A 27,112-nucleotide genomic window follows, 5' to 3' on the forward strand; every position below is an offset into this window, starting at 1 on the left:
TAGTCTATGTGACGTGGCACACACACACACACACACACAAACATAACACACAATCTGCTGAACTTCCTCATCTTGCCTGCCTTCTCCTCTCTAACAAAGCAGAAACCTGACTCCACAAATGTGGCTGCCATTGCTGCTGTTTGGCCTCTTCCAGCCCTTGCTGGCCTATGAAATTGACTGGAAAAAGTTAGAAAAGATGGCACGGGGAAAGGTGGAGGTGAGTGCTGTGGTATGATATTGTGAGAGGGGCTCTGGGCCCTGCAGGCTGGCATTGTGCCTTCCAAACTCTTGCAGAGAAAGCAGCCTGCCGGCTAGCATGGCTTAACCATTCATTGCCTGGCAGTCTCCGCAATGCAACATCTGTCAGTGTGTGATTCCTGTGATTGTGGATGAGTAGCCCAGGGAGTGGCTGCAATGAGATCTAACATGTTTGTGTTTCCTTTCTAGACATGCGGGGGATGACAGCTCAACAGGCTGAGAGAGGTAAGATGAAAACATATCGGGGGTTTCCAACAATCAAATTTGTGTAATAAATTCGGTACAATAGGCGACTAAAATAATGCTAGTTGTCTAGCTGCAGAGAATTTTGGATGATGCCTCCAAGCTGATGCTAATGGGGATTTGGAGGTTCCAGCTGTTACGCTTGGAGGGCATGTGGGCTGTCTGTATTGTAGCAGTAGGATGACGATGCATGCTGCCAACGTGGTGGCTACATAAATCTGTTTAGACTGGTCAAACGGTGATGAAAAGGAATCACAAATCATATAGATCTGTGCTTTTTAAAAGACTGGCCATACATTATACAATTTTCTTATTCAATTTCCTTTAGATTTTCCTTTAACTATATAGTGCAAGCGCCTGCCTGATTGCACGCAAATTAAACGTGTTTCGGTTTGACCTCATATTATACGGTTTTGGTAAACCTACAAGAAAATTGCATCATGTATGTCTAGCCTAATACCTGGACCTGGGAGAAAATTATGATCATGGGACTCTGGACCTCATATGGCAGTGGAGTCAATTCAATCAGCATAAGGCTGCAGTATATTCATTATTGGGCATTTGCTCTTTTTTTTTTAAAGTTCTACTTTTAATATGCTAAATGTATTATAGTACTAATCAGTTTATTGTACCACATGTGTTTTTTTTTTATATGGATGTTTCTAGTACTTTTAAAGGGGTTGAAAAGGTTTGTTTTTTATTTTCTAAATAGGTTCCTTTAGAGTCGGTTCACACAGGGGCGGCACGACTATGGGGGCAACTTGGCAAAGCGGTCTCAAGACGACTTCAGAGGCAACTTGCAAAATGACTTCTGTATTGAAGTCGATGCAAGTCGCCCCCAAAGTCGTACAGGAACTTGCGTCGCTCCTATTAGAACGGTTCCATTGAATAGAGCGGAGCGCGACTTGTCAGACAGCTGAGCCTTACAGGTCGCCCCTGTGTAAAACGTCTCTTAAAGGGGTTGTAAAGGTTAGGCCGCGTACACACGGCCGATCCAAACTGATGAGAATGGTCCGACGGGCCACTTCCATTGGTTCACCGCTGAAGTGGCCTGATGGTCTGATGTGCGTACACACCATTGTTCCAAAAACCGATCGGGTCAGAACGCGGTGACGTCAAACACACGACGTGCTGAATAAAACGAAGTTCAATGCTTCCAAGCATGTGTCGACTTGATTCTGAGCATGCGCAGGTTTTGAACCGATGCTTTCTGTACTAACCATCGGTTTGGACCGATCGGGCAGCAGGCCATCGGTTCGATTTTAAAGCATGTTTTAAAATTTTGGACCGAAGGACAACAGACCGATGGGCTATACACACGGTCGTTTTGGACCGATGAAACTGAACCTCGGTCTATTCTCAACGGTTTTGTCCGACCGTGTGTACACGGCCTGAGTTTTTTATTTTCTAAATAGGTTCCTTTTAAGCATGTGCATTGTTGGTTCACTTACCTTTTCTTTTGATTTCCCTTCTAAATGTTTTTTTTCTTTGTCTGAATTTCTCACTTCCTGTAAACTTGTCCCCGTGTTCTGGTTGGGGGTTAGTCAGCCAGAACAGCTTACTGAGGAGGAACAGGAAGTGAGAAATTCAGACAAAGAAAAAAAACATTTAGAAGGGAAATTGAAAGAAAAGGTAAGTGAACCAACAATGCACTAGCTTAAAGGAACCTATTTAGAAAATAAAAAACAAACCTTTACAACCCCTTTAAAAGTACTAGAAACATTGATATAAAAAAAAACAAAAAAAAAACGAACATTTACAGCATTTTTCTTTCGAAAATCTTACCTAAGAATTTTCGTTCAAATTTTGCACCATTAGTGGGTTGCAGCAACAGCCGATTTTCATGCGGCTATTGAATTTTAATAATCAGACATGTTGGAATTTTTTTGAAAAATTAACGATTTTCTAATCAATGATGGGAAAATCGTGCGAGAAATGAGCCTGAGCAAGAAAAGAAGATTCCCAGGCACAAAAATTATTTTCTGTAGGAACATGAGGTGAAATTGAAGGCTTGGTTAGTCGAATTTCGAAATAAATGGTGACATCATCGGATCAAAAAACGCACAAATTTTCTGATTTTTAAAAGATATTTTTTTTTCGAAATTGGACCATGTATGGCCTGCCTAGTCAATTCATAAAAGTTATCACATATTTATATCTTGAATGCAATGTTGTTTTTTTACTAAAGGCAAATAGGCTGTTAACTTTGCAAGGGAATTTTTAACTGTAAAGGGAATGTTAACTTAGCTTAGAGAACAAGGTAAGGCTCTACCGACTTCCATCAGCCAAACACATACAAGCAAAACGTTTTTTTTTCCTTGCTCTTGTTTCGGCATTCTTTGCAGCATGAATTTCCATCACATTCACTAAACTAAAGGAATACTCTCTTTTAAAGTGCAAACTTCCTTGCCAAGCCTAGTTGCCTTCAGTAAATCAACCCCAATATCCCAGGCATCTAACGTTGACCATATGCTATTCCAGTGACGGGGAACCTTGGCACCCAAGTTGTTTTGGAACTACAATTCCCATAATGCTTGACTACACTGCAGAGTGCATAGGCTTCATGGGAAATGTTGTTCCAAAAGATCTGGGGTGCCAAGGTTCTCCGTCACTGCACTAGTCATCCCCGGTTGACAGAAAATGATTGTTTGATCGACTTCTATCAAAAGGTCATTTTAGAAAAAAATGCAGCGGTGTCCCAGTGCGGGGCTGGGAGATTCCTCTATCTACCTTGTTTGTGTGAATGGAAGAATCTGTTAGTTTGCATTCGCACAGATGTTTAGCCACGATGCAAATCTCAGAGGTAGGAATCCGTTTCTGCTGCTGAGTTTGACAGCAACAGTGGTGGTGAACCTTGGCACCCCAGATGTTTTGGAACTACATTTCCCATGATGCTCATGTACTCTGCAGTGTAGTTGAGCATCATGGAATATGTAGTTCCAAAACATCTGGGGTGCCAAGGTTCGCCATCACTGGACAGCAGGTTGTCAGTGGCCGCCACCATTCCTGGCTATTCTAACAGCCAGTGATTACCTGTAGTGAGCACGGCTGGAGACACTTTGGGCCAGATTCAGCATTGAATTACGCCGGCGTATCTATAGATACGCCGCATAAATTCAAAGCTGCGCCGGCGTATCTTTTTTCTGTATTCAGAAAGCAAGATACGCCAACATTAGCCTAAGATCCGACTGGCGTAAGTCTCTTACACCGTCGTATCTTAGGGTGCATATTTACGCTGGCCTCTAGGTGGCGCTTCCGTCGTTTTTGGCGTCTAATATGCAAATGACCTAGATACGCCGATTCACAAATTTACGTACGCCCGGCGCTATTTTTTTACGTCGTTTACGTTAGGCTTTTTCGGCGTGAGGTTACTCCTGCTATTAGGAGGCGCACGCAATGTTACCTATGGGCGTCGTTCCCGCGTCGAAATTTGAAAAATGTACGTTGTTTGCGTAACTTGTCCGTGAATGGGGCTGGACGTAATTTACGTTCACGTCAAAACCAATGACGTCCTTGCGGCGTACTTTGGAGCAATGCACACTGGGAAATTCCACAGACGGCGCATGCGCCGTTCGGGGAAAACATCAATCACGTCGGGTCACCAAGAATTAACATAAAACACGCCCCCTCATCCTCATTTGAATTAGGCGCGCTTACGCCGGCCCCATTTACGCTACGCTGCCGTAACTTAGGAGGCAAGTGCTTTGTGAATACAGCACTTGCCTCTCTAACTTACGGCGGCGTAGCGTAAATTCGATACGCTGCGCCGCCGTAACAATGCGCGCCCCTACCTGAATCTAGCCCTTTATGTGGCCGCAGCTAGCCGCACACAGCTGTCATCCCATCAGTAGATTCATACAGCAAGGAAACAGGTGTCTGACAATCTATGGTCACAAAGTAGCCAGCACACCAAGGATCGACACAAAGTAGCGTCCAAACAGATTTTTTATTGCATGATCACAACACAAAGAGAATGCAATGTTTCAGAGTCACGCAGGGCCCCTTCTAACCCCCAGTGATCACTGCCTTACTTTGTAACACTGCTTGTTAGGGGAATCACAATCACAGAGGGACTCGTTCAATACACACAGCAAAGCACAAAGCAAACTGACAGACTAGCAAACCCAGATACTACTTAGTAAAGCTCAATCACGGATATCTCCCGGCAATACTAGAGTTTGCCCGCTATGGATATATAATCCAAACAAAAAAAAAACATTTCAATTTTCACCTGATTAAAATGAATAGAATAAAATTGTTCACATAAAATAACATTGTAAACTACAATATGAGAATAAATATAGCTTAAAATATATCAGCAAGTGAAACATACATAATATAAATGCAATAACAAACTAGGACAAATCAATCCAAGTCAAAATTTTCAATCATGGATATCTCGCAGCAATACTAGAGTTTGCCTTGTATGGTTATATAATCCAAACAAATAATGCATTTCAATTTTCATGATTCAAATTAATAAAATTGTTCACATAAAATAACATTGTAAACTCAATAAGAGAAATATAGCTTAACTAATGCCGCGTACACACGATCGGTTTGTCTGATGAGAACAGTCTGATGGACCGTTTTCATCAGAAGAACCGATAGAAAAAAACGATCGTCTGTGGGCACGTCCATCGGTTAAAAATCCACGCATGCTCAGAATTAAGTCGACGCATGCTCGGAAGCATTGAACTTCATTTTGCTCAGCACGTCGTTGTGTTTTACGTCACCGCGTTCTGACACGATCGTTTTTTTAACTGATGGTGTGTAGGCACGACTGATGAAAGTCAGCTAAAAAAAATCCATCAGTCCGTTTTCATCGGATGAACCGATCGTGTGTACAGGGCATTATACTAAATATCTGATGTTGTAAAGCGCTGCGCAAACTGTTGGCGCTATATAAATCCTGTATAATAATAATAATAAATATACCAGCAAGTGAAACATATGTAATATAAATGCAATATGAATGCAATAAGAAACTCAAATAAATAAATCCAAGTATAAAATGTAAAAAAAATATAAGAAAAAACAAGGTTGGGGGGTTGTCGATTATACTAACCCCAGCATTGTTAAATTATTAATTTAAATATAATAACAATTAAAAAAACAGAAATTCATAAATAAAACCTATATATCACTAATAAAACTGTTGATCTCAAGTTCCACATTTAACCCTTTGGGTGCGAGGGTATCAGTGTGAAAGATCCACTTAGTTTCCCGTTTGGACAATTCTTTTACTATATTAGAACCTCTCCAATCTTATTTAATACGGTATACACAGTAACCTTATAATAAGGTTAACATATGGTAGCTCAGCATACATCATGGTGGACTATGAAATGAGGAAGTTATGCTGAGCGGATGTGATTCTCTGGCTTATTATAGCTACAATATTTAATGTGATGAAACAGCAAACAATGTACAGTCTATAAAAACAAATATTCACTTAGCTATGTTTTCTCCTTTGAGAACAAAAACCTGTGAATTTTGCAGGAAATTATGTAAAATCATGCAAACACTTAAACGTCTTAATCAGTCTTATTTTTCTCGATGGAATTTACCAAATTACTTGTTTTATACTAGAATTTTTTTTTTTTGCATGCTACATGTTTATTAAACATTAGATGCTTATTCACAACTCCTGAACTGGACATTTAACAAAAGTTTAAATAATGCCTTGGGTTATTATTTATGAGTCAGGAAGCAAAATCTATCAAAATATGAATGCGTTTTTCCGCTTTTTATTGCCAATTTCTTCTGTCATAAATATATGGGACTGAAATGTAAAGACAAAAAGGGCCATTGATAAAGATCAGTGTTATCTTTTGAAACAACTGTGGCAGAAAAGCTAGAATTCCAAAAGTAAAAAAATATGAAAAGGTAAAAATGTCAAAATAAAAGCAGGAAGTCACTGAGAAAGGCAAAACATTTCCAGAATTAAAAATAAGTAATAGGGGGAAACAAATGTAAATTTTTTTTTATGTTTTTCATTATTTAATTAGGTTCTTTAGTTAATATTTTTAATAGATAAATAATAAGAATTTAAGCACTGTGGTGTGATATTCGAGTCCAGATATAGGGTTACTTAAAAAGAAAAAAAAAATTAACAGAAGGTAAAAGTGTTTGAAGGGTAGGCCCCACCCCTTTTCCAGGGCAGAAATGTAATATAACAGCTAAAAAATATAATAATAATAAATGTACAAATGAAAAAAAATTAAAACTAGTGAGGGCATTTTAAAAATGAGTAAGAATAGGGATAGAATAATACTGGACTGTTATTATAGGAAAATTTGGCAATATTGGCATTATCATCTGTAATAAGGAAATATTTTTGGAATAATTAAAATATTGGCATTATCAGCAGTAGCAATTAAATATTATTAATGAGGATGATGCTGGATAAAAAAAAAGTTAAAAATAATGTACAATTTGTAATATAAAATATAGTATAATAAAAACAAAAACAATTAATACAATGCATAGTATATGAATTAAATCATACCTAATAAAATTACAAATACAATAGGCATATGAATGTATAAAATATTAGGATAACTAAAAATACAATACTAAGGTAATTCATACTATAAAACATATAGGTAGTGCAGAGCTTTGTAGTAACTAATCACCGCCATATGTGATCTACACATCAAATCCCAAGATCACAAATGGGAGGAATTTGTTATTACAAGGTGCTGTACTACTAATATATGGTTTGTTTGCACATTTGCGTTCAAATTTCAGTGCTGCCAGCTGTACTGCTAATCTATTTAATATTCATATGATAATGATTTTATTGTGCATATACAATATAGTGCAAATTATAAATAACCAAGAAAACTAGTGAATTTAATTATATCAATAAATAAAGTCTAGTGAAAACGAAAACAGTCCAATAAAGTGCCAAATGTGAACAATGTGAAATCTTCAGCAAGTGTCCATATTTTTATTCATACACCAATGTGTACCCTCCACCAAACACTAAATGGCTCCTGCTTACCAGAACGCTTTGCCCCCTATTATAGAGCAGTCAAAACAAGCTTGTTATATAACCAGGCTTCCACCACAGAGCCACCCACAATCTCCACTTCAGGTCGGGACTTACGGTGCCACTAGAGGGGCAGGCTGCTTCCAGGTTCATGGAGCGTGATCGCATCACAAGCTTAGACTCCTCCGCTTCCAGGGCATGGACGTCCTGCTGGGTTATCACGCTTTATATAGTAGGGGAACACCTGGAAACAAGGAAACTGGAAGTCACTCTCCACAACCAAGCCTCTATCTGAATCAAAACCGCCGTCATTGGCCAAAAGCTGTAAGGAGAACTAGTATCTATAGTCAGGCAGTTTACAACTTTCGGCTTTAGGCCATACAGGAAGTTGTTTGCTGTGCCCCATAGTGAGGCTTGGCGATGGATACTAGTTCTGCTCACAACTCCTGGCTTTCGGACAGTGATTTTGATTCAGATCAAGGCTTGGTTATGGAGAATGACTTCCTTCCAGCTTCCCTATTTCCGGGCGTTCCCCTACTATATAAAGCGTGATGAATAAACATGGCGTTCATGCCCCGGAAGATGCTATTTGTAGCAAAAGCTTAAAGCGGGGACTAATTTTGTGACGTCATAACGCTCTGTGAACCTGGAAGTTGTCCACCCCTTTATTAGGACCAGCCACAATTCACGCATGTGCTGTTTTTAATACTTTTTTAACTTTGTTACGTGGTGTAAATAACTGAGAAGAGCTTTTTATCAGTTTTACACTATGCGTTCCCCTGGTTGTACTTTTAATTAAGATACACTGTTGAACCGGGGGGGTGATTCGTGGGTCCTGACCTGAATTGGAGATTGCGGGCAGCTCTGTGGTAGAAGCCTGGCCATAAAACAAGCTTGTTTTGATTGCTCTATAATAGGGAGTCAAAGTGTTCTGGTAATCAGGAACCATTTAGTGTTTGGTGGAGGTACACAATTGGTGTATGAAAATATGGACACTTACTGAAGATCTCAGACAGTTCACATTTGGCGCTTTTTTTCACTTTCATTGGACTTTATTTATTGATATAATTGAATTCACTAGTTTTCTTTGTTATTTATAATTTGCACTATATTGTATATGCACAGCACTTTTGGATATTAGTGGTTGTGACCAATTTACCTGTATATCTATTGGCACTTTTTCACTTTCACTGGACATTATTTATGTAATAGAATTCACTTTCTTTGTTGTTTATAATTTGCACTGTATTGTATATGCTCGGCACTTTTGTATATTATTAACTGTATGTACCATTAAAAAGTAATAATTTTAGTGGTACTGAAAATAATGATAAAATCTAAATAAAAATAGTACTATAAAATAGCACGATCTAATATGAACTATCAATGTTATTAGAGGAGCAGGTGTTAGAAAACTATCATATTTGACTGAATATCCCAAGTAGAAACAATGTATGAGATGGTCTGAAGACTGAAAGGTTAAATAAAAAGAATATAAAGTTAAGAAGAACATTCTTGTGAATTCTATGGAACGTGTGCCTGAATAGAGATTTCCTTGTCAGATGTCTCCTCACATATGGTACATATTTCCAAGGACTGTGCATTGTCACACCTTATGGAATTTTCTATGAAATCATCACAGTCTTAGACCTGGCATGCATAGCTTAGGTTTATTTTACAGTACCATATAAGCAGTAATAATGTTAAAGAATGAACAGCTGTATCTGTAGACCCTAGGAGTCTACTGATGTCTTGGCTTCACTAGACTAAAAAGCAATTGTCATTTTCCCATTCTTTCTACTGCTGCATAATCATTTTGAATTCATGACTCAAATGTATTGAAGCCAGAGATAGACAGACAACTAGGATTTCCAGAAGTAAGCCACCAATGGCAACCTCTTTATTTCTTTCAAATGGGTGTACTTTAGAGTCAGCCAGCTAAAGAAGTTAGGAGGCAATTTTTAACAAAGCTTTATTTAGCCTTAGAAGGAGGTCTGGTACTAGAAATATTGCTCTCATTCCGGCATGCATGGTGATATGTAACGTGTATCACAATCAACGGTTTCAGGCGTAGGTGCCCTACCACGTGTGTAGATGTGGGGGTGGGGAGGCTTTGTTTATATGGGGGGGGGGGGTTATGTGCTTGGGTGTAACGTTACATTTTTACAATGAAAAAAAGTTTCCTTTTTTTTTCATCACATGACATATGTCTCCTATGTAGTGTTTTTTTGGTGACAGGTTCTCTTTAATGAGACATCCAGGGTCCAGGACATCCTGCCTCCCCTGTGCTCCACTGAATGTAATGTAATGCAGTGCACATCGCACTGAATTTATTACATTCTTTCCAGGCCTTGATGGCCGTGGAAATTGTCAGAGGGGTCCTAGAAGTGACGTCATACACGTCACTTCCTGGTCAGCAACAAAAAGAGGAGGAGAGCAGACATGTGTCCGCTCTCCGTTCTCCTTTCAACTCATCGGGACCTGCTATGCCAGTCTCGGGCCTGCAGATGGGCAAGTGGACCCTGGGATACATAGCTGGGAGTGTATGGAACAGCCGATTTAATGATCACCTCCTACAGCCAAATTAATGATCACCCCAAGAGCGGAGTGCTGACAATCCGCTGCACCGCGCACTGCCCGACTGAGGCAGTGCCGCTCACCTCCGCACAGGGCCACCCCACGATTTTTCCCCAGGACAGGTGAAACACCCCCGATCCCGTTTAATCAGCTACACAGCTCGGCCCAGCACACACCCCAGGAGATGGAAGGCCCTGCCCCTGACCATACACATATGATTGCAGCCATGATTAAAGTACTACAACCATGCCTTTGACTGTTAAATTTCCCCCTGGCGTGAACATCCACTGCCCTGTGCTGAGGTCCATTTAGGGCAATATAAATGATATGTTATCAATGCCTAAGGATTTTCCAGCCCGTAAGATGACACTCGTTTGCTGTGATTACTTTGCATACCTGCTCTGACTATTGTCTCAGAACTGTTCACATTGTGCAACATGTAATTTGTAGCTCATCTTCCATATGTTTTGAGATATCTGATAGAGAAACCAGTAGGGACCAAGAGACCCATGAGGATTGAGAAAAACATGCTCTGATGAACCTATAATTGTATGTAATACACAAAGGATATTTACAATGGTTCACATATGTCAGAGAGAGACTCTAGTGACTATGAACCATATGGAAGCGGTTTCTTGTGCTTTTAGATTATTAATTCTATGCAGAAGGGTTGTTTTTTTTAGATTGGTAGGTGCTAACATTGCACCCAGCCAAGAGGCTTTCTGATGCCAGTGGAAATATGACTTCTTTATACTGCCAGGCATTTACTCATATTAGTAGGGTTCTATCATTATAATCCATTAGAAGAAATAAAAGCCTCTTACTCAGGTACATGTCCTGGAAACAATTTCTCTTGCTTGCAAAATGCAATATATTTTCTGTCAAGCGCTATAAAATATTCATAGCAAACAGCTGCAAGATACAAAAATGTAGAAAAAATATAATTAAATGTATTCTGCCAAAGAACCATGGGCCAGATTCACCAAAGAGATACGACGGCGTTTCTCCTGATACGCCGTCGTATCTCTGTTTCTATCTATGCGACTGATTCATAGAATCAGTTACGCATAGATATCCATAAGATCCGACAGGTGTAATTGTTTTACACTGTCGGATCTAAGGATGCAATACCGCGGCCGCCGCTGGGTGGAGTTTGCGTCGTAAACCAGCATCGGGTATGTAAATTAGCAGTTACGGCAGATCCCAGACGGATTTTCGCGTTCGCTACGTCGCTGCTAGTCTAGTTTCCCGTCGCAAAGTTAGTCGTCGTTTGACCTGCCCTAACTTTAGTCAGCAATCGTATTGCTGTCTAAAGTATGGCCGTCGTTCCCGCGTCGAAATTTAAAATTTAACGTCGTTTGCGTAACACGTCCGGGAATACGGAAGTACGCTACGCGCGTCGCTGTTCGAAAAAATGACGGCGCGCAAAGCAAGGCGGGAGTTAGGAAACGGAGCATGCGCAGTAGGTCCCCTGCGGGAGCGCGCCTAATTTAAATGGCACACGCCCATTTGAATTGGCCCGCCTTGCGCCGGAGGCCGCCAGCGTAGTTTTCATCGCAAGTGCTTTGTGAATCAGGCACTTGCGATGAAAACTTGCGGCGGTGTAACGTATCTAAGATACGTTACGCCGCTGCAGTTCTATGTGAATCTGGCCCCATATGTACATATACAATATATTAAAAGATCATAGGGCCAGATTCACATAGAACTGCGGCGGCGTAACGTATCGTAGATAGGTTACACCGCCGCAAGTTTTCATCGCAAGTGCTTGATTCACAAAGCACTTGCGATGAAAACTACGCCGTTAAATTTTAAATTTCGACGCGGGAACAACGGCCATACTTTAGACAGCAATACGATTGCTGACTAAAGTTAGGGCAGGTCAAACGACGACTAACTTTGCGACGGGAAACTAGACTAGCAGCGACGTAGCGAAGGCGAAAATTCGTCGGGGATCCGCCGTAACTGCTAATTTGCATACCCGACGCTGGTTTACGACGCGAACTCCACCCAGCGGCGGCCGCGGTATTGCATCCTAAGATACGACAGTGTAAAACAATTACACCTGTCGGATCTTATGGATATCTATGCGTAACTGATTCTATGAATCAGTCGCATAGATAGAAACAGAGATACGACGGCGTATCAGGAGAAACGCCGTCGTATCTCTTTGGTGAATCTGGCCCATAGATCTTGATCTTCTATTTGAATTCCATAACGAGTATTGGTGGAAGGAAAATGGTGTATGTACATGTTCCCCAACTCCTGGCTGTAAGTCCCAGTGCTATACAGGGCTAGGACCTTTGGTCATCTTCTGTATCTTCTCAGAACCAACTACCAGACCCATACAAGCCAATAGGAATCTTCAAAGCCTAAGGCAGCTCAATGTCAAAGAGTCCTGCCTTGTTGCATTCTTTCTTGATTCTTAAGCAGCTGACATAGTTATGAAAAAATGTCTTTTTTTCAACATACCACAACATATACTTTGTTTAAAAACTCCATAATACCACCGTTCAAAATGTTGCTATGCCTGTCTGACACAGCATGCATTTGTAACCTTTTTTACTGGAGAAAAAATTTCTGGGAGCATAGCACGACTTTTCGTCATTTTTTGATGCATGCTAGTCTCATGTTGAAAGGGAAGAGGTTACCAACTATTTGAAAATTCTTGGATTAAAGAATTCAACTTCAGAAGTAACGTAATGTGTTGAATAGTTTGTGAGCATGCGTTGTTTTGATCTTAGGATTTTTTTTCGGATAACCATAATAATTAAATAAAAATTGGACATTGAGTTCACATACGACAAAAATGTTATAGTCTGCGCATCCAGCTTTTGTCAGACAAAAAAAAACGTAATCGGTTGTCAGAAGCACCCTACTAATGATCCGAAAATTGGCAGATCGTTCGGGCGAAATTTTACTTCCGATTTTGGTATCGTGTGTACGGGGCTTAAGGCAAGCCATACACCGTTTTTCTCTCGTTCAGCTTAAAATGACTTGATTTCTCCATCCAACACTAAACAGCGGAGATAGAGGAATCTCCACTGCTGGCTATTGTATTCAGACTGCCGCAATACCCACCATTCTGACAGGATAAAGTCCGTATTTCAGCTGACAGTTTTCCACCCGGCCCCTTCGATTTATCAGTCGACTTTGATTAAGTCAGGTAGTGCCAAACAAGGCTACCCATGGCTGAAATTTCGGGCCAAATTTGAGTCATGTATAACCAGCTTAAATGCAGCAGAGCTTAAGACCCCTTTCACACTGAAGCGTTTTTACAGCGTTTTAGCATTAAAATTAGTGCTATTAAAACGCTCTCCATGCATCTCAATGGATCCTTTCACACTGAGTCCTGCAAGCAGCATCTTTGGAGCAGCTTTTGGGCGCTGAAAAAAATGCTCCAAAAACTTCCCTCTCCATTGAAATGAATTGAAAGCGCTGTAAAAACGCCTTACCCTTTCACACTGAGGCACTGCACTGGCGGGGCGTTGAGAAAAGTCCTGCAAGCAGCATCTTTGGACCAGCTTTTGGGCACTGAAAAAAATGCTCCTCTCCATTAAAATGAATTGAAAGCGCTGTAAAAACGCCTTACCCTTTCACACTGAGGCGTTGCACTGACGGGGCGTTGAGAAAAGTCCTGCAAGCAGCATCTTTGAAACAGCTTTTGGGCGCTGAAAAAAATGCTCCAAAAACACCCCTCTCCATTGAAATTAATTAAAAGCGCTGTAAAAATGCCTTACCCTTTCACACTGAGGCACTGCAAAAACGCCCTAAAACGTTAGGGTTTTAGCGGTGCTTTACCAGCGTTTTTCGGGTGCTGGCAGTGTGAAAGGGCTCTGAAAGCACTCTGGCTTTTACATTGGGATTGCAGATGAGGCTTCGCTCGAATAACGCTCGAAAAATTCCCCAGTGTGAAAAGGGCCTTAGTGAGTAACAAGGGGAGTCAATGTAAAAGGTACACAACATAAACTGGAGGGGCTATTTATAGAGCAGTGAATGTGACATTCATCCCATATTCACTAGTGGTGAATCATTCGCTTTATATTAAAACACATGCACCAGGAAGATAATATACCTTCAGTGATTGTTTGGTAAATGCCACGTTAACTGCTTTATACATTTACCCCCAGAATTACACTTTTACATCTTTTGATATACTGTCTATATACAGGTGCATCTCATAAAATTTAAATATCATCAAAAAGTTAATTTATTTGAGTAAAATTCAAAAACTGAAACTCATATATTTTGTATATAGATGTGTTACACACAGAGTGATATATTTCAAGCATTTTTCTTTTAATTTTGATGAGTATGGCTTACAGCTAGTAAAAACCCAAAATTCAGTATCTGTAAAAAATGTAATATTACATAAGACCAATAAAAAAGGATTTTTAATACAAAAATGTTGGCTTACTGAAAAGTATGTCCATGTACAGTATAGTATGCACTCAATACATGGTCGGGGGGTTCTTGTGCATGAATTACTGCATCAATTTTAAATTGAATTACTGAAATAAATACATTTTTGATGATATTCAAATTTTACGAGATGGATAAACTTAAAACACATGCACCAGGAAGATACACCTGCAGTAAACGTTTAGTGAATCTCAGATACACTGCTTTTTAAAGTTGAAGAACAACTATATCTATTCCTAAAAATGCTCCTTCCCCTCTTCCTACCTATCGTGCATATCCTGTATTTACAAAAAGATCTGAAAACGTACCCATTTTTAATCTGCCCTGGCTCGGTCATGTGATCCTGCAGCTCTGGCTCCCCTGTGTTAAGTGAGCAGCTGCTGCAGGGGAGAGGAGGGATCGCCAACAACAGCTGGGCCATAGGGACCTATAGGTGACATCACGGCTCCTCTAATTCACAGCTGTTGCCAAGTGTTCTCTTACACAGGGGAGCCAGAGCTGCAGAATCATGTAACTGAACCAGATCAAAAAAAGGTAAGTACACACTTATTTTATACGGGGTATGTTGTGTGTGAGTATATGTATGAGTTTAAATACTGTGGGCCAGATTATCAAAAGAATTACGCCGGTGTATCTACAGATACACCGGCGTAATTCGAAAATCCCGCCGGCGTATCATTGTTTTGTATTCTCAAAACAAGATACGCCGGAATTAGGCTAGGATCCGACTGGTATAAGTCACTTACACCGTCGGATCCTAAATGCAATACTACGCTGGCCGATAAGTGGCTTTTACGTCGATTTCAGCGTCGCATATGCAAATGAGCCGATACGCCGATTCCCGAACGTTTTTGTGCCGCTTCGCCGTAGTTTAGGTAGTTTCCGTAAGCGTAAGGTTACCCCTGCTATATGAGGGGTAACCTTACGTCGGTCCGCCATATGCCATGTTAAGTATGGCCGTCGGGTCAGCGTCGGGGTTTTCTGTTGTTTACGTCATTTACATAACTCGTCGCGAATAGGGCTGTGCGTTAATTACGTTCACGTCGAAACCAATGTATTTGCGGCGTACTACGGAGCATGCGCACTGGGCTACGTTTAAGGCCGGCGCATGTGCAGTTCGTTCGTCACGGGGACGCGCTTAATTTAAATACAAGCCGCCCCCTTTGAATTACGCGGGGATACGCCGTGCCATTTACACCACGCCGCCGCAAATTACGAAGCAAGTGCTTTGAGAATACGGCACTTGCTCCACTAAGTTGCGGCGGCGCAGTGTAAATAGCTTACGCTACGCTACGCCGGAATCTACGTGACTCTGGCCCTGTGTGTGTGTGTATGTATATATATATATATATATATATATATATATATATATATATAATTATATATACGATTCTTGTTAAGTTATATGAATTGTAAAACATTTCAATCGCTCAGCAATGCAGGAAGCTCTAAATCCTTATTTCCCACGGAATTATGTATGGTCACACTCTACTGGATTTCTTTTTTGTTCCAGATGACTGCACAGAGTGTCAGTGTTTGTTCTGTTATGCTCAATAACTAGTTCAAACAGGAAAGGTCAGAGCATATAATGTAACTATGTAGAAACAAAGATCACAGCACAGTGTCAAAAAGTAGAGATACCTTTTGAGACAATCAAAGTTACAGGAGAAAGGGCTGCTGTACTGGTCATTACACTGCCACTTTCACTAGATGTGATAGGCCTCCTTTGCATGGGCAATGAGGTGAATGCAGGGGCGGACTGACCATTGAGTCACTCGGGCACTGCCCGAGGGCCCCGTGTCACTAGGGGGCCCCATCAGGGTTGCCAGGCTCAGTAAAACCAGGGACAGTATGTAAAAATCTATGTTTTTTTTTTACATCTGTCCCTGATATGTCTGAAACCAACATGATTCTGATGTGAAAATCCCGAGATTTTAGCTGCCCTGCCTCTGCACTGCCTCCTGGCGTGGTGGCCATCTGAAAGCCCAGGGGCCCCATAGTCTTCTATTGCCCGGGGGCCTCATGAGTTGTCAGTCTGCCCCTGGGTGAATAGGTCATTTTTTGGCAGCTTCTCAACCTCCAGGTACTGCGTTTGTGCAGCTCATCCACACGCATTAGGATCAGTGGCTGTGTCCATGCAGCATCTGCATCCTTATAGACATCAATAGGTTGCTAGTAGTCAGCACCTGGAAGTGGAGATGCCTGTTCACACATTACCTGTGTGAATGAGGCCTTATAGCTTACTAAACTATTTTTTTTAGAAGGTGTAGCACCCTCCTAGTTGAGGTGCATTTAGTTCTAAGCAGAGGAGCTGGAATTTTTTTGTTGTTAAGACTCTGCAATGCTTCAAGGTTGTGTCTCTGTTACCTCCCCCTGGCTTCTAGAACTTACTAGATAGTTCTGGAACTTAGAGGGAGGATGAACAGCTTGGACATTTATGGAGTTGCCACCAATCCCTGAGGTGGTAAGGCTCAGTAGGTGGGGGGACAGTGCCATAAATGTTCAGCAGCCTGGCAGTGAGGGAGTAGAGTCCAGGGTCCCGTCACCTGGAGGAGACCCCTGTGCTGAGGGGCTCTGCATCTGGACAGAAGGAATGATAAAGGAGAGAGCAGGTGGAAGAGAGAATCCCTTCTTTGGAATTCGGAAGTTTCATCCCTTCACCAGCCTCAGCTAGGCTTGGCTGAATCCACCCTGGTAGTCAAGGTGGCCTGGTCATTGACCATCAAAATGGTCCGGGGCTGAAGTGGTTAAAGCCCCTTTCACACTACTGCGACTTCAAAGTTGTGTGATTTTACCGTGACGTTGCGGCTGCGATTTTAGGGTATGCCTGTGTAAGTGGCATCAAATTCGGACCAAAGTACTGTAGAGACTACTTTGAAGTCGGCACGACTTAAAGTCATGCCAATATGAATGGTAGTCATTGAAAATTATGGAGAATGAATTGTCATGCGATTTTGCAGTTCAAAATCGTGGGACAAGTTGTATAAGTGTGAAAGGTGACTTAAACTTCTCTGCAGCTTTATCCCTGGCCTGTCTGGTGTGTTCCTTGGCCTTCATGATGCGGTTTGTTCACTAAGGTTCTCTAACAAACCTCTGAGGGCTTCACAGAACAGCTATATTTATACTGAGATTAAATTACACACAGGTGGACCATATTTACTAATGACTTCTGAAGGCAATTGGTTCCACTAGATTTTAGTTAGGGGTATTAGAGTAAAGGGGGCTGAATACAAATGCACGCCACACTTTTTACATATATATTCGTAAAAAAAATTGAAAACCATTTATCAGTTTCCTTCCACTTCACAATTATGTGCCACTTTGTGTTAGTCTATCACATAAAATCCCAATAAAATACATTTACGTTTTTGGTTGTAACAAAATGTGGAAAATTTCAAGGGGTATGAATACTTTTTCAAGGCACTGTATACCAGCCTAAGCACTAGTATGCATATGGCCTGAAGGTATTGCTAAGGTTTTTTTCAATGGCTTTGGAAGAAAGCTAATTACATTTTTGACATTTTTTCACTTGCTGCTATGCAGTCTAGAAAAATCTTGTTAGTGAATGATAGACTGGATATGACCTTACTGGCAGCGTCATAGCACAGCATTTCTGGCACTGGTGGGAAATAGTGTTCTATAGTATTGAAAGATAAACTCTATAGTCCAGTAATACAGACTGAAAAAAGTGCGCATGTAGCTCATTTATTTATTTATTATTACGTCACACAAACCATTGAATTCCATCATGCTTTATGCATGGATACACACAACAGTGTTATCAATTTTAGGATTACCCCAGCATTATATAATAGAGCATTTAAGAATTAAATTATTATTAATTATGTAATGCCATTTAAAGACAATATGATTTACAACACAAAAGTATTCCCACTAGGCCAAAAAAGATGTGGTCCTGTATGTAGGCTCCTGGTTAGCATTCCTACTGCTTTACCTGGTGTGTTACTGACCTGGAACAAACATGTAGCGTGTCAGCATACCTAATACGCACACAGGGCTAGATTCAGCATTGATTTACGCCGGCGTATCTATAGATACGCTGCGTAAATTCAAAGCTGCGCCGGCGTATCTTCTTTATGTATTCAGAAAGCAAAATACGCCAACATTAGCCTAAGATCCGACTGGCGTAAGTCTCTTACGACGTCGTATCTTAGGGTGCATATTTACGCTGGCCGCTAGGTGGCGCTTCCGTAGTTTTCGGTGTAGAATATGCAAATGACCTAGATACGCCAAATCACAAATTTACGTACGCCCGGCGCTATTTTTTTACGTCGTTTACGTTAGGCTTTTTCGGCGTAAGGTTGCTCCTGCTATTATGAGGCGTACGCAATGTTAAGTATGGACGTCGTTCCCGTGTCAAATTTTGAATTTTTTCCGTCGTTTGCGTAAGTCGTTCGCGAATAGGGCTGGACGTAATTTACGTTCACGTCGAAACCAATGACGTCCTTGCGGCGTACTTTGGAGCAATGCACACTGGGAAATTCCACGGACGGCGCATGCGCCGTTCGGGAAAAACGTCAATCACGTCGGGTCACCAACATTTACATAAAACACGCCCCCCTCATACTCATTTGAATTAGGCGCGCTTATGCCGGCCCCATTTACGCTACGCCGCCGCAACTTACGGAACATGTGCTTTGTGAATACTGCACTTGCCCGTGTAAGTTGCGGCGGTGTAGCGTAAATAACATACGCTACGCCCGCACAAACTTACGGCGGGCTACTTGAATCTAGCCCATACAGTACATATAGGTTTTTTGCATGCTTGCAGGCCAAAACTGGATCATACATCATTTGCAAACCCCTAAGACCAAAAGACACATTCAGGAAAATGACTGAATTGGGTTCAGTCTGTAGACACAGTTCAGGTTTCAAGTGTGGTGGTCAGAGCTATACACCACCAAATGGGAGACATGATTTTCTTAAGTTCAGTGCCTGCCACCTTAAATATTACCCAATATATATGGATTATACTAATCATATAATCATTCATAATGGATGATTTAGTTACTGTAACGGAACGTCCCACACTCCACTTGAGTGCTTCCGTCATATACCGCTTCCTATCAGTCTGGATATAGATATCAGATATTCCAGCTGCTCACAAGCACACAACAAAACGAGACTTGTTTGTCTGCTGAACATGGAGTGTTTATTAGAACCCAGAATACAATCTTATATACAGTTAAAGAGGAGGTAACCAGAACATAAATTAACATGAGCTAATTAACTAATCATTTACCCAGACTAGGTGACTCATAGATATGACCTTTCAGGGTAGACGTCATATCTCCTCGCTCACCTGCTATACAATACACATTATCATAAGTGTAAACACAGGACATCTTCACACACTAGCAGGGTCAATTAGCACAGAGAACAGACAGATGGCTGGAGGTGACGGAATTAGCATCTCCTTACACTGTATGTCCCAACAGTATGAATCAGTCACTCTAATATGGCATATACAGGGTCCCCAGGCATACAGCTCACAAAGAGCACCGTTCTCCCAATTTCCAGGGCACATGATCACAAGGCAAGAGGCTAGCATTCAGTCCCCTCCAAAAGCCTCTGTCCTGGGTGAGTCTGTCACAGTTACCAATATTTATTTTGACAAATGTAGCAAGCATGTAACAGTTTCCTCTCTTTCCAGGTGAAGCTCTTCGTCCACGAGGACATCCCTCTTTAGTATCCTTTACAAGAGTATAGAACATTGAATTTTATGGTTCCTTAAATGTTTCTGGTTTACAGAGGCTTAATAAAAAATAATAATGATGTGTGTCTAGAATCATGAATCAGCTGCTATGTGTAAGATCATACTGAGCACTAAAAACAGTGGGCCAGATTCACAGAAGAGATACGACGGCGTATCTACTGATACGCCGGCGTACTTTCAAATTTGCCGCGTCGTATCTTTATTTTGAATTCTCAAACAAAGATACAACGGCATTTGGCTAAGATCCGACAGGCGTACGACTTCGTACGCCTTCGGATCTTAGGATGCAATACTTCGGCGCCCGCTGGGTGGAGTTCGCGTTGTTTTCCGCGTCGGGTATACTAATTAGCTGTTTACGGCGATCCACGAAGCTACGCGCGCTCGTCACATTCTCGTGCGGGAATAGGAAAGGACGTAACGCACGTCGCCATTCAAAAAATTATGTCAGTGCGACGTCATTTCGTGCAAAGCACGGTGGGAAATTACAAAACGGAGCATGCGCAGTACATTCGGCGCGGGAACGCGCCTAATTTAAATGATACACGCCCCATTTGAATTAGGCGGGCTTGCGCCGGACAGATTTACGTTACGCCGCCGCAAGTTTACAGGCAAGTGCTTTGTGAATCAAGCACTTGCGCTGAAAACTTGCGGCGGTGTAACGTAAATGGGATACGTTACGCCGCCGGAATTCTACGTGAATCTGGCCCAGTGCTTTTATTCCTCCAATTTCTCTTGCCTGCCAACTACACCATACATATTTTTCATAGAGCTCCTCCACATCTTTAGTGAATGCAGATACTAGCACGCATTGAAAATTGTAGTGCAATAGGCTGTAATTGGGCCATTATAGGATCACTGCACTCAGAACAGATGTTTCAATTATGGGTGTAAATTGGTGTCATCAATTACTAGCTAGCGTCTTCCATCTCTGTTGAAGTTCCTGATTGCCCCCAAGACAAAGCTATTGGTTTACCAAAGGAGAAGATTGTCAGTGATGTATTTTCAGATGATCAGCAATGGAATCCTTATTAGTTTTACAAAGGAGTTATATACATTTTTCAAGTTATTACAATAGAGAGAAATAAAAAGCAAATAAAGGCTCATTGAAACAGTGTGGCTAAGAAAAGCACATCCCATCGGGGACTACAGTGTCTCAGGTGCCTATATCAGCAAGGATTAATTGAAATTGTTACCTAGGTATGCACAGGGAGATAAGAACCAAAGAGAACAATGCAGATCTAGCTTTTTGCCAGTTATTTACTGAAATGGCTTAGTTACAGCAACTGAAGTGTACGAACTTAAAAAAACTTAAGAATAAAAAATTACTTCTTTTGGCGTTCCATAGAAAGTGACCTAAATAGTCAAATTTGCCCCGTGTCATAATTCCTCCCCCAAAAATGACAAGTGTGGAAATGGTTTTATTTATTGTTCAAACACATTCTTAAAAGGGAAAGATATATAATTATTTTTATATTGATGACGGTAATCTTAAGGTCTTCAAAGGGTTTTTAATTACTTAGTAAGTCACTTATGTAGAACAAGCATGCTGGCCTGGAGCATAGATTATTTGGATGTCACTGCCTGCATGCTTGATCCAGATCAGCAACTCACTAGGTAGTGCAACTAGAATGAGGAGGAAAACTCTGAAGCCCTGTATACATGATCGGTTTGTCCGATGAAAACAGACTGATGGACTGTTTTCATCGGACAAACCGATCGTGTGTGTGGGCCACATCAGTTTGTTTTCCATCGGTGAAAAAAAATAGAACATGTTTTAAATTTTTCCTATGGATAAAAAAACGATAGAAAAAAACGATCGTCTGTGTGGAAGTCCATCGGTCAAAAATCCAAACATGCTCAGAATCAAGTCGACGCATGCTCGGAAGCATTGAACTTGATTTTTCTCAGCACGTCGTAGTGTTTTACGTCACCGCGTTTTGGCACGGTCAGATTTTTGACCGATGGTGTGTAGGCAAGACTGATGAAAGTCAGCTTCATCGGATATCCGACCAAAAAATCGATCGGATTAGATTCCATCAGATATCCGATCGTGTTTACAAGGCTTGAAGGTTTCACTTTTTAAAAACAAGTAATATTTCCATCCTCAGACTATTTATGAACAGCTGGTAATAGAACATATGGATATTTTGCCTTGACATTGTGTCTTTCTCCAGTCACAACCTTGAGATGAAGCATTTACCTGGTGCAGACCCTGAACTAGTACTTATATCCTCCCACTATGAGGAGTTAGAGGTAAGTGATGAACAGTATGGTATTTTTCTAAATGATTTGACTATAGTTCTTTGCATTCCCCCCCCCCAAGTATAGCTTTAAATTTCTCTTGAGACTTGTACCCATTATAATCCTGGATTATCAAAACACTGCCCTTTTTTTTTAGTCTATAGGAATTATTTTTTTCTTCAGTACCTTATTGCAGTCTCCAGATGTCGCTGTTACCTCTACAGTCTACAAAAAGCAGTTGACAAAAGGGGTCTTTATGGGTGCATGGCATTTTAAATTCACCACGCTTAACAGATAACCAAAACATTAATAATGTCAAATTAAAAAGAACAATAAAAAGAACCTATGTCAAAGACTCTTATACACTCATTAACTCTGACATTCTACTTATATAGATAACTCAATCACCAACATGTTATTGTTTATGCCCACATGTCCTAAAGATAGCACTATAAATCTGGGCATGTGTAATGGCATATTGATGACCGAGTTATCTATACTGTAGCATGTCAGTGTTTATGGGAGTAGTCATATGTTCAGCCTATGCTTCTTTTTATTGATCAACTGCTTTTTACAGACTGTAAATGTAACAGCGACATCTGGAGACTACAATAAGGTACTGCAGAACAAAATAATTCCTATAGATCAAAAGACACCATAAGGTTAGTGTTTTGATAACCCAGGATTATAATGGATACAAGTCCAAAGAGAAACTCACTCAAAAGAAAAACAAATGGTTTTATAAAATTACTGTATATTACATTTTTTAACATTATAACATGTTTTAGATCTTTATTTTACAAATTAATATTACATACAGGGTCCATAGAAGTTACAGCACATTATTTTTTTTATTTTAAAAGACAAAACAGGTTTGCCTATAAACTCTTAGGCCCCGTACACACGGTCGAACATGTCCGCTGAAACTGGTCCGCGGACCAGTTTCCGCTGACATGTCCGACCGTGTGTACGGCCTAGCGGACAGGTTTCCAGCGGACAAAAGTTCCTTAGCAAGCTAAGAAACTTGTCCGCTGGAAACATGTCCGTCGGACATGTCCGATGGTTAGTACACCTAATCAGACATGTCCTCTGGTTATGACGTGTAACCAGCGTCCCGAAATCCCGCGCATGAGTCGAATTGATTCGACGCATGCGTGGAAGCATTGCACTTCCGTGTTTGAGAACGTCGGTGTCTTCTACGTCACCGCGTTCTCTGTCCGCGGGGATTTTGGTCTGATGGTGTGTACACACATCAGACCAAAAGCTCCCAGGAGACATGTCCGATGAAAACGGTCCGCGGACCGTTTTCATCGGACATGTCTCCTCGTGTGTACGGGGCCTAACAAACGTGTGTGATGAGTAAGGCCCCGTACACACAACCAAACATGTATGCTGAAACTGGTCCGCGGGCCTGTTTCAGCATACATGTTTGGTCGTGTGTAGGCGCGAGCGGGCCGAATTCCAGCAAACATTTGCCCGCCGGGCCTTTTCCCAGCGGGCAAATATTCCTGGACGTGTTTTAAAACCGTCCGCTGGAATCCTGCCCGCTCGGACATGTACGGTCGTCAGTACAGACCTACCGTACATGTCCGAGCGCCCGCCGTCCCTCGCATGCGTCGAATGACTTCGACGCATGCGTGGAAGCCTTTAAATGGCAGGCCCGCCCACGTCGACGCGTCATCGCCGCGTCATCGTCGCGGCGACGACGCGGACACGCCCCGCGTAGTGTTTACACGCGGACTTCTGTACGATGGTTAGTACAACCATCGTACAGAAGCCCTCTGGCAGGCATGTACGATGAAAACGGTCTGACGGACCGGTTTCACCGTACATGTTTGCTCGTGAGTACCCGGCCTAACTGTGCCGATTTCTTCAATCGTGACTATAAAATAGGAGTTTAATCTACTGAGCTTAAAGCAGTGAAGTTTGAACTCAACAGGATGTTTTTCATTAATACAGCCTGGAAAACATTTAAAAGGAGCTCCACCTGCTGCCCAACTAAAAGAAAATAGTATTTTATTTTTTTAGTGCTGAACAATATAAACACAACCATTCTCAATAAATTAGGCATTTCATGGAGGCAAATATTCAGGCTTTTACTGCTGGCTTCACCATATTACAGAGCACTCTGTTACCTTAGACCAGCCATTCTCTGTGTGACCCTAGAGTTCCTTTAGGTTACTTGGGTGTAGTTGCAGATTGACCTCCCATCAGATAGTTCCGGCGCCAACATTACTTGTACGGAATGTGGCATGTCACTAATGATCTTTTTATCGGTTTGTAAGGGTGGCATTATTTTCATTAAAGCGGTTGTAAACCTAAAAATATATATATGAAAAATAAATAATAACCTGCAAGACAAAGCCATAATGAGCAAGTATGACTAGCATACTAGCTCATTATGCATTACTTACCTTAGATCAAAGCCCCCGAAGCCGTCCTCGTCTCCTAGTCTGGCCGCAGACATCTCTCCGGAAGGTTACATCCGGGTATCGGCGCTTTGACGCTCCGATTGGCCAGGGCGGCAATGACGTCACTCCGCACATGCGCTCGGGAGCCGTCAAAGCCAGCATTATCCATTGATAAAACCGGCATTCTCAATCTAGGCTTACATGTAGGTAAAACAAGTAAAAGAGGGTAACCACTTTAACCACCAATGTAATGAGGCACTTCTTGGATTCCCTGACCACTGTAAAAGTCTGTGTTTTTCTTTCTTGGCCATTATTATTATTTTTAATTTTTTTTTTTTTTACTGTTAATTTTTAAATTCTAGCTGATTGTAAAATATTTTTTGTATGCCATAGACTATTTTTTTTCATTTATTGTCTTATGATTATACACAGTGGGGTTGGCAAATCCACTCTGCACTACAAGCGCACTTGAAAGTGTACTTGGAGGTGCAGTTGCTGTAAATTTAAGGGAAGGATCTGAAATGAGGGGAAGCTCTGCTGATTTTATCATCCAATCAAGTGCAAGCAAAAATGCAGTTTTTTAATTTTCCTTGTATCTCCCCTCGGATCTACAGCGACTGCACTTCCAAGTGCACTTGTAATGCATGGATAGTGGTCTGTGGTAATAAGGTTTTCCAGATGGTCACCATTCATCTCTATGACCGTCAGAGGCCCGCAAGTAAACAAAGCTGCAATTGCGGCTGTCGGCATGTGATCGGTGAATTTTTTTCCACCGATTTCATGCTTGTAAGCCTGGAGGAGAGATGTGGGGTCTTATTGACCCCACATATCTCCATTAAGAGGACTGTCACAGTGATTCCTATTACAAGGGATGTTTACATTCCTTGTAATAGGAATGAAAGTGATCAAATTTTTTTTTTTTTTTAAAGTAAAATAAAAATAAAATAACATTTTTATTTTTATTTTAAACGCCCCTGTCCCCGGGAAACTCTCGTGCAGAAGCGAACACGCATTCAAGTTCCACCCGTCCCGTGCGTTAGAGCGTGTGCAACAATTCTAGACCTCTTCTGTAACTCAAATAGTAACCTGTAAAAAAAATTAAAGCGTCGCCTATGGAGATTTTTAAGTACCAAAGTTTGGCGCCATTCCATGAGTGTGTGCAATTTTAAAGTGTGACATATTAGGTATCTATTTACTCGGCGTAACATCATCTTTCACATTATACAAAAAAATTGGGCTAACTTTACTGTTTTGTTATTTTTTAATTCATGAAACAGTTTTTTTCCCTAAAAAAAGGCGTTTGAAAAATTATTGCGCAAATACTGTGCGAGAAAAAAAGTTGCAATGACCGCCATTTTATTCCCTAGGGTGTCTCCTAAAAAATATATATAATGTTTGGGGGTTCTGATTAATTTTCGAGCAAAAAAAATTAGATTTTTACATGGAGAGTGCCAAAGGAAATGCCAAAATAGGCCCGGTTGTCAAGTGGTTAAAAGCAGAGTATTCCTATCCAGGATGGGTTAATTCTGTATTCACAATATGGGACACCTACAAGTCATATATTCGTACCTTAAGCTTCAACATCTCATGACAATTGCTTCATTCCAGCTATAATTTTTCTTACAGAAAGCTTGTGACAGGCTATGTTCTGCCCTGAAGACTGCAAGTTATAATTAGAAGCAGTTTTATAAATAATGTAAAAATGCTTGACCTTTTCAGAGCATTAAAAATTCTTGTACTTCTTTATCATTTTCAGAGAATCCCACTATCTGAAATGAAAAGACATGAAATCAACCAGCTCTTGCAGGATTTAGGGTTTTATAAGAAAGAAAGTCCGGACTCCCCTGTGCCCCCAGAATTCCAGATGGCACCCGCAAAAACTATTAAGGAAGAAACACCGGAGGTTGAAGAGAAGGTGGTCAAGGAGGAGGATACCAAGGAAGAGTTGTAGGAGCTGGGTACACACACACTGATTCTTTCTCTGCCACGTCTTGTGCCATAGAAAGGATTGCAGTCAAATATTAGAAATTACGTTAGTGATTCTTAGTATAGAGTATCAACATGGCAAATGCTAAAATTGCAGAACCTACTGAAAGACCCAACTTGTTGTCTTCACAGCGAAGCTTACCAGTTAAGTGGCCCTTATTCAGAGGCACTACAGTTATGCCGCGTACACACAATCAGTCCATCCGATGAGAACTGACCAATGGTCCGTTTTCATCGGTT

General features: G+C 41.1%; 1 protein-coding gene across 1 annotated transcript; it reads left to right on the plus strand.

Annotated features, from left to right (window-relative positions):
* On the plus strand, positions 1–26,900 carry SELENOM (selenoprotein M). The gene is made up of 5 exons (XM_040352198.1): positions 1–217; positions 448–483; positions 20,172–20,206; positions 22,409–22,487; positions 26,643–26,900. Exons 1-5 carry the CDS (start codon positions 119–121, stop codon positions 26,835–26,837), a joined length of 444 nt encoding a protein of 147 aa, XP_040208132.1. The 5' UTR covers positions 1–118; the 3' UTR covers positions 26,838–26,900.
* Positions 26,901–27,112: the final 212 nt, after the last annotated feature.

The sequence above is a fragment of the Rana temporaria genome, chromosome 1, assembly GCF_905171775.1.
Source record: "Rana temporaria chromosome 1, aRanTem1.1, whole genome shotgun sequence".
Lineage (NCBI taxonomy): Eukaryota > Metazoa > Chordata > Amphibia > Anura > Ranidae > Rana > Rana temporaria.